We start from the raw sequence: 13267 nt of genomic DNA, 5'->3' as shown, positions 1-13267 counted from the left end.
TGGTGCCTTCTTTTCTACTGTAGCCTTCTCCTGTTCATTGCAGCTAGAGTTCCACTTTATTTCTTTACACATAAAATGTGTTTTGCTTAGCAGCTTTCTGCTCCTAATCTTAAAATATGCACTGACTTTCCAATTCTAGGGCTGATATTTAGTTGTCCAAGCTTATTCTTAAAGCACTATCAAAGCTAAGACCAAAAATTTGATGTGTAGTGTAAGAGTATAATTATACAGAACATATCTAAAAGAAATGCAAAGTGCTATGGAAAAGAATTTGCAATGCATAAGCTACGACTGCTGTACTTAATTGGGCTACGTTTAATTTGACCTAAGTTATCAAATTTACAAATATGGCCATTACAAAGCAGACAGAAAATTAGAAATTAAATTCTTGGGCAATTTCATTGAAACCTATACAGACTGTTTATTTTCTACAGCATGAGACAGTCTACAAGTAGAGGCAAACCTTCTTAAGTGTTTCAAAAAATAATTATAAACTATTGTGATCAGTCAAAATAAAAGTACAAATTTTTCATTATACATAATATGAACTCCTTAGTATTTTCAAAATGTAACAGGAACTATACATGAACATATGAATTATATATACATATACATAATCTTTCATCTATTTCTTGAATACCAAATTGAAGATTTAAAATACAATACATAGTATGAGCATGATTATGCAAAAAAAATCAAAATTGAAAATATATACATATCAATATCATCTATAAAAAATACTTCACTCTTTTATCTAAAACCTGTGATATGAAGCATTCTTGATCAACCTCTAATTTACAGGAAAACAGAAGCAGCTAAGAACAAAGACCAAGTACGTCTCACAGGTTTCATTCCCTCTGCTTCAGTGTTTTCCTTCCTTGGTGGTACACAATACGCAACTACCAAAAACAATCACACGCCAAATAAAAGTCACAGTTCCCATCATTCTCTGATCCTAACTTCATTCTTTCTTTGCAAATATCATGGCGTTTATCAGTGTCATTTTCTTCCTTAAAATTCTGGAAAATTTGAAAATTGCTCACCTGAATTTCGAATCCAAACATTCCATTATCCTGCTTTTCCACAGTAAGCAACTTTCTGTAATTAAAAAAAAAAAAAAACTACACATGAAGACCACAGCAACACAGTTGACACATATTTATCATTAAAAATAACTGTCACAATTAAAATGGCTGACCTTTACCCTTTACCCAAATTGTTGTATGTATGAGTGTGTGTGTCTGTGTTAACAGTCTGGAGAGCTGGAGAGCTGTGTTACTAAATATCTCTATAAGAGAACAAAAAAATAAATGTCTTTACCTCTGAGGCCAAGAAAATTCACCTAGAGAACTTGATCTGGTCAAAGCAAGCTGAAAAATAAAATAATAATAGTAATAAACATAATTATCTAAAATCCTTAAAACACATCTGTGAAATGTTCTAAATCACAAAAAACTTTGTTCTTTATCACCTTCTTTGGCCTAGCTTCTAGGAAATTGTTACCTAAGGCAATTCGGTTCTCTAGTGATAACAAAGGGAGCTAGGAAACAGGAGTTTTAAAGATTCTGTTTAAAAGATTAAGTGAGGCTTCAAAAACAACAACCGAGTAAAAGAATTAATGTAATGTAGCAAACTCCAAAGCTTCCAAAATGAACTTCCTATCTGATCTCTAAAATAGTCTCTGAAAGATTAGCCATAACACCAGTCTCGAAGCCAAACTCAGCATGTAAATGCAATGCCTTCCCCCCAGCGTGGGACATGACACCCGGGGATGAGCCTCCCTGGCACCGAGGGACCACTATCAACTACCAACTGATGATGCAACTGGAAAATGACCTTATACGGAAGGTTCAATGCGAATCAGCAGAATATCCCTGTCTACATAAAATAACATGACTTTAAAATGCTGTTTGACCTAAAGTAAGGGGGAAATGGAAAGGAGAAATGAGTTTATATGGCTACGAGTCTCTAAAAAAGAGTCTGGAGGCTGGCAGAAGGATTGCCCTCATGCACAACTGAGCAGAGTCAGAGAGACAGATAAAGCAGATACAACCCCCAGATATTGGTTCCTTTGAGGGCTAAAGAGACCCATGGGAGTTATGGTCATGGCTGATGGGGTTAACTACCAGGTCAGATGGCCCCTCTTTGGAAATGGTGTTTATGTGTGATGAATCTGGACTCAGATGGGATCTTCCTTCATAAGACTTTCATGCTAATGTGCTGGAGGTGCAGTTAATGTTGGGGTTTAAGATATATTTAGGGGATTTGAATCTCTGGACTGACAATGTGATAGCCAGGTCCTGAGCCTCAACAGACTCCAGCACCTACAATCTGATTTATTGGACTTACCACACTCAGCTAAGATGGAGTTGAAGAAGGACAACCACCACACCATGGAGCCTAGAGTGATTACAACTGAAAGTGGGAGGATTGCATCCAGCATCCCTGTGGAATCTGAACCTCCTCTTGACATAGAGGTGCAATGGACACAACCAATCCAATGTCCACATAGAAGAGGTGGCATTGGATTGGGAAAAGTGGACATGGTGGATGATGGGTATGGGGAAAGGCAGGAAGAGATCAGAGGTGGAGGCGTCTTTGGGACATGGAGCTGCCCTGGATGGTGCTTCAGAGGCAATCACTGGACATTGTAAATCCTCACAGGGCCCACTGGATGGAATGGAGGAGAGTATGGGCCATGATGTGGACCATTGACTATGAGGTGCAGAGGTGCCCAAAGATGTACTTACCAAATCCAATGGATGTGTCATGATGATGGGAACGAGGGTTGCTGGTGGGGGGGAGAGGTGGGGTGGGGTGGTGGGGTTGAATGGGACCTCACATATATATTTTTAATGTAATATTATTACAAAGTCAATAAAAAAAAATAAAATTAAAAAAAAAAAAAAAGATTAGCCATAACAATTTATAGTCACACTGACATCCAAAGTAAAATGATACCCATAGAACAGCACATGAAATCTAAATACTTGATAGATTTTGGCAATGTTGATGAAAGGACTGTATTTATTCTAACAGATCAATATGAGTTACTGCTTTTAACAGGATAAAATAATCTCTAAAGGACTAACTCGTATACAGAGACACAATTCAGATAAAACCAGAGACTCAGATCCTCAATTATCTTTACGATTTATTTTTGCAATAGTTTTAGAAGAATGCAGTGAGATTTCCAGCCAAGAAAGTAAAGGAAACCTCAGAATAGTATAAATGATATAAATAACATCACCTTCACTCCTCTGCACATTTTGAGAAAAGAGCATATAAATTTAGGTGCCAAGATACATTCAACCATTGTAAACAGAGGAATAGTCAGCAAAAGGTAGCACCTTATTTTTTACAGGATTGCAATTTTTGTTCGCTAATTTGCTTTAGGAATTACTAAACATTGATTAGCCTTTTCAGAAGTGTTGGCCCCAGGGCCCAAAACATAAGTTTATGTTATTAGGTAACTCATGATGTTTAATTGTCAACCTGATATAGTCATCATACAGCAGTGATTACATAACCTATCAGGAGATCAATGTATAGTCAGTGCAAACCAATAAAAATTAAAATAAAATATATAAAAGATGAAAATGAGAGGGAGAATAAAACATAGATGAAATTAATGCACATGGGACAAGTTACAGACAAATGAAGTTCTAATTAGGGCATTCTTCAGGACAGGAGATTACATCATTGTGAGGAATTTGAATTACCAAATACCAAAGGCCAGAATTCTCACAAATATTCCAGAATGGCTCAATATTCAGAGTTTGGCTAGCAGTCAATAAAATTAATGTAATGGAAAGGTGATCTCTTGATACTGATTTGGTGTGAACAAATTACATTTTCCTGTCTTGTCAAATTCTGGATCTCAACTCACATCATCCTAAATACAAAAATGAGAAGGCTCAAATCCAAAAAAAATCTGTAGATTTGATAAATATTATCTATTTTCTACTTAGAATGCAATGCTTACAATAGTTTGTATCATATGATATAGCCTAATTTTATACCTGTTTCAAATCATTAACAAAGATAGGGAACATTCAGCTATGTAGTAGGCTGTCTTTTTATGGAAGACCACAATACTACTCATCAGATTATTCATACACATATATATATATAAGATTGGTGTATATTCACTGGTTCATACATACATAAAGAGGATGTAATCAAATGCATTGAACTCCTTTATGTGTATTACTGCAATTGACATTTTTCACATTTGATAATTTATACAATTTTTATGTCTTGGAGCAAAAAAAGGGGTGGGGGACCCAGCAAGGCTTAGGAATTAGGGGGATATGTACTCCGCAGCAGAAAATTCATTTCTGAGTTCCAAAAACTTCTTCTTTGACCTCATGATTTCCAAATGAAGAGGTATTAACATGCCCAAATAATATGTCAAGATGGATTTCAATCCATCTAGTTCTGACATAAAGGCTGTGATTTGAAATAAAATATTTAGGTCTAGAGCAGGTTGGGGAATAAAGACATAAATTTTGTTTTCTTCCATTCCCCAAACCTAAGGAATATATATTTTACTTCTTTGAAGGAGAGAAAGAGAAAAAAATGGTTTAGGGTGCAAAGGAAATTTTAATTGACCTTAAGAGAATCAAAAAATAGTTGTTTTTTTCCATCATGCTTCATTATATTGACCTAACATGCCCCAAATCATCATTTTTCAAATTTTTATGAAGTATATACTGGCTCAAATGTCTCACTTCTACAATAATTATCTATATGCTTTGGGCCTCTTGGGGACTGTATTTGTTTGATTTTTTGTCCCAAAGCAGTTTTGGAATATATGGAAACTTAAAAGTAGAGAATTAGACAAAGAAATAAACAACAAGATAACAGTACAAGCAAGTATTTGGTGGTGAGAGATCCAAATTACTGTATTCTAAAATGTCTTACATTGTTCAAGAGAAACATGTTAAGGTAGTCATCAACTTTGTCCTTCTTTAACTTAAATATTCAGGGAAAAACTCAAGAGTAATCACTAATAATATATAAATAAGGTATGTAAGACCTGAACATGTAGCAAAATTAAAAATAAAAGAAAATGAACAAGAAGGACAAAAATCTTAGTCCAAAAAAAGCATAAAAGGACTAATGGAAAACAAAGTAAAATTGTAATATCTCAATACATAATTGCTGAATAAATAAATGAAGGTGAGAATTAATGAATTATTAAAATTCCAAGTCTTTCTTTGGTAATTTTAAATGCCCTTTTGCCAAACAATCACAGCATTAATGGGAACCTCAAGATTTCATCTGGTCTACCCCTACCAGCCTTCTAAATCAAAAATCATTCTGGATAGATTCAGACCTAAAATACTTTAAGTCCATAAGACAGATCCTAGACATTGAGAGAGAAGGAAATTTCCCCACTTAGCTCCTATTAATCATTCTTTCTAGTTGATTGAGTGCTTGAAAATATTTGCCTAGCACAAGGTGAGATGCGTACCAAATACTCAATTCCTATGGACTGACTGATTTGGTTTACAAGTGACACACACAAAAAATCAGACTAAGTCAAACTGTAAAATAATTCTATTCTGGGTTAGCAATGGGCCTGTCCTAGGCGCCTAATATTTAACTAAAACACAATTTAAATAAATTAGGCAACATCAAATTCCCTGACACAAAGCCTACATGTTTTTTATCTGGGCTGTCAGACTAAGGCAATATGGAAAGGACTGTTCTCAAGGTTCAACCTTGTTTGTTCCTGAAACTATCTGCCTAAATGAAATGAAGTGTGTCTAAGGTCTTTTCAAAGGTCTTATGCTTTGGAAAAAGTTTCCTTTACAGCCCACTCCCACATGGGAGCAGCCCTATTCTGGGATCGAAGCCGTTGGATTCCTAGGCTCCCCAGCCTGCCCTCGCCAGCCAGAGTGTTTTCTCGGGGTTGTAGCTATGGCATCAGCAGTCATGGACGAGGAATTGGTGTGCAGGGCCCAGCATATGCTGGCAACAGCTGTCTGTTATTACACATTATCTAATATGAGAAATCCAGGCTTAGCAATTTGGCAGGCCTGCAAACTACACATTCAATCACCACAGTTGAACACGCGAAGCTCCTTAACTCCTTGCAGGCTGCTAGTATCATTCTTTTGTTTTAAATCAGATAACTTAAATGATCAGGTATCAATATTCAAACTGGCATTTTTTGCTCCTGTGCAGTGATCCCTCTTAACCGGGAAACCAAAACCAAACATTTTGGCTGTCGGTTTGCAAAAGATATGGGGAATCTGCAGCTCAGCCAAACAGGTAGCAGGCCTCCTCGGAGGAGCTCAAAGTTCAGTGATGGAGCCGCTTCTGCCGCTAAGTTACAGACTGTAACTTCCTGGTCTGCCCTCTGGGTTCTCATTTCCTGAAAGTGTTGGAGGGGGTGGGGGAAGGATACTTATTCACGGTGGTTTTTTATTTGTTTGTTTGCTGTTGCTTATTTCAAAAGTCCCACAGTTATGAGGTCTGCTCCCTTTCCAGCCTCCTGCCTCAGTCCCCAGTTCTTCCAGGAACATAGCCGTTTTTTTACCTTTTAAATTAAGAGCAGCAGGATATCAGGGCTCTGCAGACTAGCCAAAGACATGAACGTAATGGAGCTGCACTCAATTTCCTAAGTTCTAAATGCCTTCTAGGACCTAAATACAATGTTGCAGCCTCCCAAGAAGGTCTGACTGTGGGCTCCTGGGCCACTTTTTCAAGTAAAATGGTCAGATGTTGACTCCAGGCATGTCACAATATGGATCAAGAATATGTTCAAATCCTTTTGTAGTGAAATTCATACAGTTTTCTATCTAAAAGTATTCACTTAAATGATCAAATTCCTTGGTGCAGCTAGAAACACTTGGGAGTTGGAAGAAGGGATGGGTGTGTTGCCAGGAATAATGTGAAAGCTCCTGAAATATATGCAACCCAGAAATAGCCATACTACAGAGTTTAGCACAATATTCCATATCTGAACTTGTAAGTGAAATCACCATCCCAGAAGCTGCCTAATTAGGAAGAGTTCGATAAGCTGAAAGAATTTTAGGCAAAGATGGCCCGTTGGGGTACCACAAATGCACATTTAAGCTTTTTGCCTCTTTGTCAGGTCCACTTTCTCACAACAGCATTTGTGAAAATTGCCTTTCAAAGGCAATCTACAGAATTTGGAGAGTGGGTAAAAATGGACAACCAGTACACCTCTGGCATTGCCACATTTATTAAAATTATCCTGTTTCCTCCTATCTCCTTCTAACAGAGTTCTCCAATGCAGGAATTTTTTTTTTCCCTAAAACAATGTACAGAAGTAGGAGTCACACTGAGGTGTCTGACACCTCCTGCAAGTATAGGTATTGAGATAAATGCATGCACAGAAATCTATTTTAAACAATTCTGAGTGATTCTAAAGATTAATCTGAAACTACAGGGTAACCGGATACAGCTTTGCAGAAACCAAAGCCAACAATAACAAGAAGTATGAATTGTTGACGTCAGCCCTGAAAGTGTTGGAGATAACATGGGCAGAGAAACACCTGCTCATTTTAAGGCCTCACAAGGATCTTGTTGCCTGCAATTCAGTCAGTGCCAAATTAGTGATTATCTCTTTAAAAACAGTGCAAGGGAATGACCATCCATTTTGGTAAATTCTGAAATTCAATGATAAATTTGCATCAGGTCCCACCAATGGCAATTGCATAGGATCAGAAGTATCATGTATGAGGTTTTCTTTTGCTTTTTTTTTTTAAAGCAATTTCGTAACGATAAGAAAAAGCTGTTTGGACAGTGGAAGTCTGCCACTGGAAAGAAAATTTAAAAGCAAATTTTAAATTTCTTTTAAAGAAAATTTAAAAGGTCAGAACATATGGATAAACTGATCAGGATGTGTGTGTATGCATTTTCTATGCATTTCACACACCTAAATCTCTCTCATTAGCTTTGTCTTTCTCCTATAACCAGGCTTTCTGGCTGAGTGCCTTTTTTCAGTTCATGCTATCTTTACTCAGGCTTAAAACTAGAGATTCCCTCATTTTCTCTTTCCCCAGTTAATACAAGAGTTGCTTTTGCCATTAGTCTCCACCCATGGACTTTTCTAGAACAAGGTCCTTCAGTCTCTCCACTGCTCAAAATCCTTCAGTGACGTGCTATGATGGCCAAACTACTACTTCCTCGGGGCAAGTGTTCAAGAGTTCTGTGAGGCAGCCTGGCTCCAAAGCCTCCCCTACCTCCCACACAGACCCAGGCAGAAAGCTCCTGACACACAATAGCTTGCTGTTACCCAAACATGCCAAAAGTCCCTGGGATCTGTGCCTCAGCATTAATTCTTCTCTGCCTTTGGATTACCCTCCAATGTCTGGAATACCGATCCTTCTAGGTTGTATTCAAAGACCAGTACTTGGATTAGACCACTGACTTTGTTTTACTTTGTATAATGCCTTTTCGTTCTGCTTACTGAATTGTAAACCCTTTAAGGGCAGGAAACACCCTCCTTTGTACCTCCTACCCTCAGCATCATGTCCATCCTCTAGTAAGTACTCAGAAGCTCTCTGTTGCCAGGAAATACCTTGACATGGGCTGAAGAGAAGATAAGACAATTGAGACTGCAGATGTGGAGGACATGAAGAGTGAAAAGTTCCGACTCTAACTAAAAAAATTGCTGTTATTGTTTAGCAATAAATATTCTACCAAAAAGTGAAATCAAAGCCTTGCCAAGTGAACTATATTTTGTCTAATAGATGTGTGGCAAACAGAAAGGACAACAGAATGCTCTGAATACTGAATAAAGATGTTGGTACTTGCCTCAGTTGCTTTCTTTTCAAACAGGATATAAATTGATAGAAATGTTCATAATCACAGTAAACTTGATATCATAAAAGCACTTTGGATTGAGAACAACCAATAACCCAAACCATGGCAAATTATGTCCTTATCTTTGTTTTGAAAGCACTAAGGACATCACCCAAAAATACCATGACTCTCCCATCATATTGTACCTTTCTAATCCTGCAGTTAGAAGGCATATGATGTAGATGCAAGATTTAAGTGCAAAAATTCATGCAATAAAGTCGTTCTAAATATTTTCTCTGTGAGTGCTATGTCTAAGTTCAAGCCGGTACTTGGAGCCTTACAGCAAGTTCTGTAACCAAAACCTGAAGGGGTGTAATGCTTAATTTTTTTTTACATTTCTAAGTTGGAAAATGAAAAAAATAATCAGATTAAATTCAGTTGGACATGTATTTTTCCAAATGAGTTTTCACCCCTAGAGTAATACTTTGCAGTAAAAATAGTAGTGTCAGTCATTGAGTTAAGCACTGAACATTTCCTCCCTTAAGCAGCATGAGAGACCAATACAGGGATATTATTTATAATATATCTTGATTTTATAAAATAGAAAACTGTGGTTTAGAAAGGCAAAGGGCTTGCTCAGGATCCCGCTAGTGAGAGGTGGCACTGGTGTTCTACCTCGCACTCACTAAGCTGTCTCGTGTCTCTTACCCAAGGAAAGTCCTAATTCCTCACAGCATGAGGCACGTGGCAGCACCCCAGAGCTGAAGAAAATATATTTAGCCAACAAAACTTGTTTTCACAAAAAAAGTATTCCCGTTTGATTATGAACCGAAATGACTATCCAAGGCTGGGAGTGAGGACGGGAGGGAAAGATCAATAACTCTCATACTGGTTTTGTCTGTATAACCTCCAAGTTTGACCTGCTTACTGATTTTCATTTTCATTTTTTCTGAACATCTCTTCAAATGAGAGAAACAATCTGCTTTTCTGTTTTGCCTTGAAAAAACCATTTTGATTTTGCCTGGTCCACTATTCAACCTTTTGACTGGTCCACTAGTTCACTGAGCTCCTTGCCTCCTTCCTCCCTCATGCTCTTCGTCACTAATTCCAAAGCCTCTAAGATATCATTCTACTCTCAAGAGCACATGGCACTTTCAAAGTACAAAATAGCCATCATACCTGCTTTCGTCCCCGAGGCAAAGTAGCCACAGTGTCTGCCAGCATTTGTAGCCTTCTATTATCATCCACCTGCAGGTTGTCTGGAAGTGGAGAGTAAGAGCCATACGCTGGACCAATACAGCAGTCCCCCAAATTGCCATTGCTGCTCTGTTGCATGAGCCTCCGTAAAGACATCGTGAATAAAAATTAGTCCAGCTAGTACATGGTTGAGTGGCCTTACAGGATGGGGGAAGCTAAAAGTATAACCTTCTGACAAGTAATCAAAAGTAGCAAAGCAGAAAGAGCCCATGTGACTTCTGTGGTTTGAGGTACTTGTTACACAAACCCTATCTTGAAGTTCACTCCCATTTCTCTTTTTTTTTTTTCCCTTTAAGCCCCTGGGAGAACTTAAAGCTAGCTTTCACAATGAAAGAAAATCAGTTTATTCTTTTTTCCATCAAACAGCCAGAACTCTTAAGCTTTCATGTTCTATGGCAAGTTGTGTTCAAAACACCATCTGCCAACTTTTTTTAAAGAGGAAAGAAAAACTTCCCCAAGTTCTGCCATTTGTTTTTCCTCCATTCTCTTAATATTAGCAGTGCAATGTAAAAGTCACTGTGCAGACATTCAGTTCTTATGAGCATAAGCAAGGATTTCAGGTTCCGGTCATAACGTCTCTCACAAAGCATTTGTAATGTATCTTCCCTGAAGTACACCATATCTCGTTAATGTTCATTGAAGACACATTATATGTGCCACTTGGGTTGTAACCATTTAGCATTCTTCTGGTTTCCCTGCTACTCTGACCTGATTAAAGTTAACCATGACTTCAACAAGGTGCAATGGGAAGGGAAGGCCAGCACAATTAGGGCACAAATTTGACCAGATGGTCATCTGGACTTTGCTGCAACCTCAGCAAGTTGTCCTGGAAAAGGAATGGAGCCAGCAGGGAGGGGAACAGGCAAACCACGGTGGCACAATGATGTCAACAGTGGGTCACCACCTGCACATATGGGCCAAGGGTGCCATCAAAACTCCCTCAAGGGTAGCGGCTGTGGCTCAATCGGTTGGGCAACTGGCTACCACACAGGATGTCCTGGATTCAGATCCCAGTGCCTCCTAAAAGAAGATGAGCAGACACCACCCCTGCCACAACAAGCAGATGCCACAAGCCAGCAGACACCACAGCCCGCGGGGAGCGGATGTGGCTCAGGCCCATGGGCAGTCTCTCATGTGGGAGGCCCTGGGTTTGGTCCCTGGTGCCTCAGACGAGAGGCCCTTCTGGGTGGGGAATAAAGAAAAATAAAGGTAAATAAACAAATCTTTTTTTAAGAAAAAGCGTTCAAGACCACGGAGTTTGTTCATACAGGCTTTGTTCAGGGGAGAAGGAAGAAGTAGGGTGTTTTGAGAGAATCAGTTTCAGGGGAGGGCCAGGGGAGGCAAGTAACAGGAAGAATCAAAGCAAAAATCAAAAAGAGAAGTTTGATGTAGCACGAAAAGTCAAGTATGATGTTCAAATTCATTTTGAAGGTCAACAGTGGAATTTTAAAAAGAATTAGAAAGTCTTTGAGCTAAAATGGAATGTGAGTGCATTGGAAGTCAAGGTGAATTCAACTGAAGTAGAGCTTGCCAAACCTAAGTAGAAAAATCTTCTCAAGTTAACAGTTCTTCAAAGGATGGAGCCAATTCAGAAATTTTTAAAACCCTGCCACACCATAGCTCATTATTTCTGAACTGGATTATGACACGGCAAAATGACGTTCCCCAAAACATACGAAGATCTGAATCAGGGATTACAAACATATATGCCTTCAGGAGCTAGATGGGTAACATATATGTGTAAGACAATGGGAAGACTTTGGCAATGAATAATACGCCAATTATAAAAACATCTATATACAATTCATAGATTAGATAGTACTTAAATCAATTAAGCCCTTTTACTTGAAGACAGCCGTCCTCTGTCACCTAAGGAATTTTATAAAGTTAAGTAAATATGTTTAATGCTTTAAAATACCAAATGGAAATTATACATTTGCCTAATATAAGGTAGCATAGGCCAATGGATGCATCACATTTTATACACGGAGCTAAAATTATGTCAATTTTGTGTGTCATGCTGGCTTTAAGATGATGTTAAAGAAATCTATCATTAAATTAAGAAATTGGAAAACAAATTATTTATGATTTATTTTATGAAATGTGTGCAGCAAGTATGATCTTTCAAATCATGGGATCCATGGGGGGAAAACAGAGCCTAAGTCAAGACTCACATTCAACCAGAACATACTAGATGGTCACACCTGTTGATTATATATTTATACCCTGGTCTATGTTGATTGATCAGTTCTCTGTTCTGATTGTCATGCCTCTGCTAGACCAGTTATTAAATATTTTGAATAACATCCCTGCTCCAAAGCATCATTTGTGACAAAATATGGGGAAAAAACCTATCTTTCAGTCTGAATGTGGCTTCTGATCTTGACTGACAATGGTGTTCTACTATTTTCAAATTCTCCTTATGATTTGTCTTAGGAAAATTACAGGAGCTGTAGTGTCTTCATTCCCCTTCATCCTCCCCATTGCTTCAGAAAACTGATTCTGGAAAGAGTCAGATCAAGCCGTGCTGTTTTCAATCTGAATGTGACTTCTGAACCTCAAACCCTTGACTTACAATGGAGTTCTATTGTTTTCAATTTCTTGTGATTTGTCTTAGGAAAATTATGACACCTGGACAGTTTTTATATCACCTCTTTCAGAAAGGTGCTTCTGGAAATGAATCAGATCAAGCCATGCTCCCTACTCAAAAGATTCAGAAATACTTCACTATCCAGAAAATGAAATTAAATCAAATGAATTCTAGGTTCTTTTTGGAGGGCTTTATTATCTGAAATATCATAGAACTTGATTCAGAGTTCTCTTTTAAGAGTTAACACATTATACTCAGATTTACAGCTATTTGTATACAAGTCTGTTTCTCCACTAATGTCTAATTTCCTCTAATTTCCTTGAGAGCAAGGGTCATCTCTTATCTTATTATGTCCTACATATCATGTCCTACTTATAGAAAATTTTCAATAAATGTTTAATAAAAAGGAAAAGAGCTAAACATATGATAAAATAAATTAAACATTATTGTTCTGAAGCATCAAAGAAGAAAAACTAAACTGGCAAGAAACATACAAACTACAAACCATAGTCAAAAGTGCTACAACCTTCCTTCTGGGTTAGTGTGAGAAGGTTGACAGAATCTCTTTCTAAATAGGTCTGCAACCTGCTCCAAAGACTGACATTCCATTTTTGGGGGTGGGAGGGGGTGGAGGGG

At 37.9% G+C, this 13267-nt stretch overlaps 1 protein-coding gene across 5 annotated transcripts in view; it reads right to left on the bottom strand.

The window, feature by feature from the left end:
* CYTIP (cytohesin 1 interacting protein) overlaps nt 1-13267 on the bottom strand; it is a 66263-nt gene that overhangs the window by 18179 nt on the left and 34817 nt on the right. For 3 of the 5 annotated variants that reach the window (XM_004453924.4, XM_058300896.2, XM_071216429.1), the window contains 2 exons: nt 1321-1370; nt 1044-1098 (listed from right to left, as the gene is read on the bottom strand). In XM_004453924.4, the coding sequence (XP_004453981.1) occupies nt 1044-1098; nt 1321-1370 (105 nt within the window). Of the gene's footprint in view, nt 1-1043; nt 1099-1320; nt 1371-9963; nt 11076-13267 lie in introns of those variants that run through there. The other 2 variants (XM_071216430.1, XM_004453923.5) reach the window with 2 other exon arrangements.

This window comes from Dasypus novemcinctus, chromosome 7 (genome assembly GCF_030445035.2).
Source record: "Dasypus novemcinctus isolate mDasNov1 chromosome 7, mDasNov1.1.hap2, whole genome shotgun sequence".
Lineage (NCBI taxonomy): Eukaryota > Metazoa > Chordata > Mammalia > Cingulata > Dasypodidae > Dasypus > Dasypus novemcinctus.
Note: the sequence above shows the minus strand (reverse complement) of the source record. Positions and strands in the feature narration are given on the sequence as shown.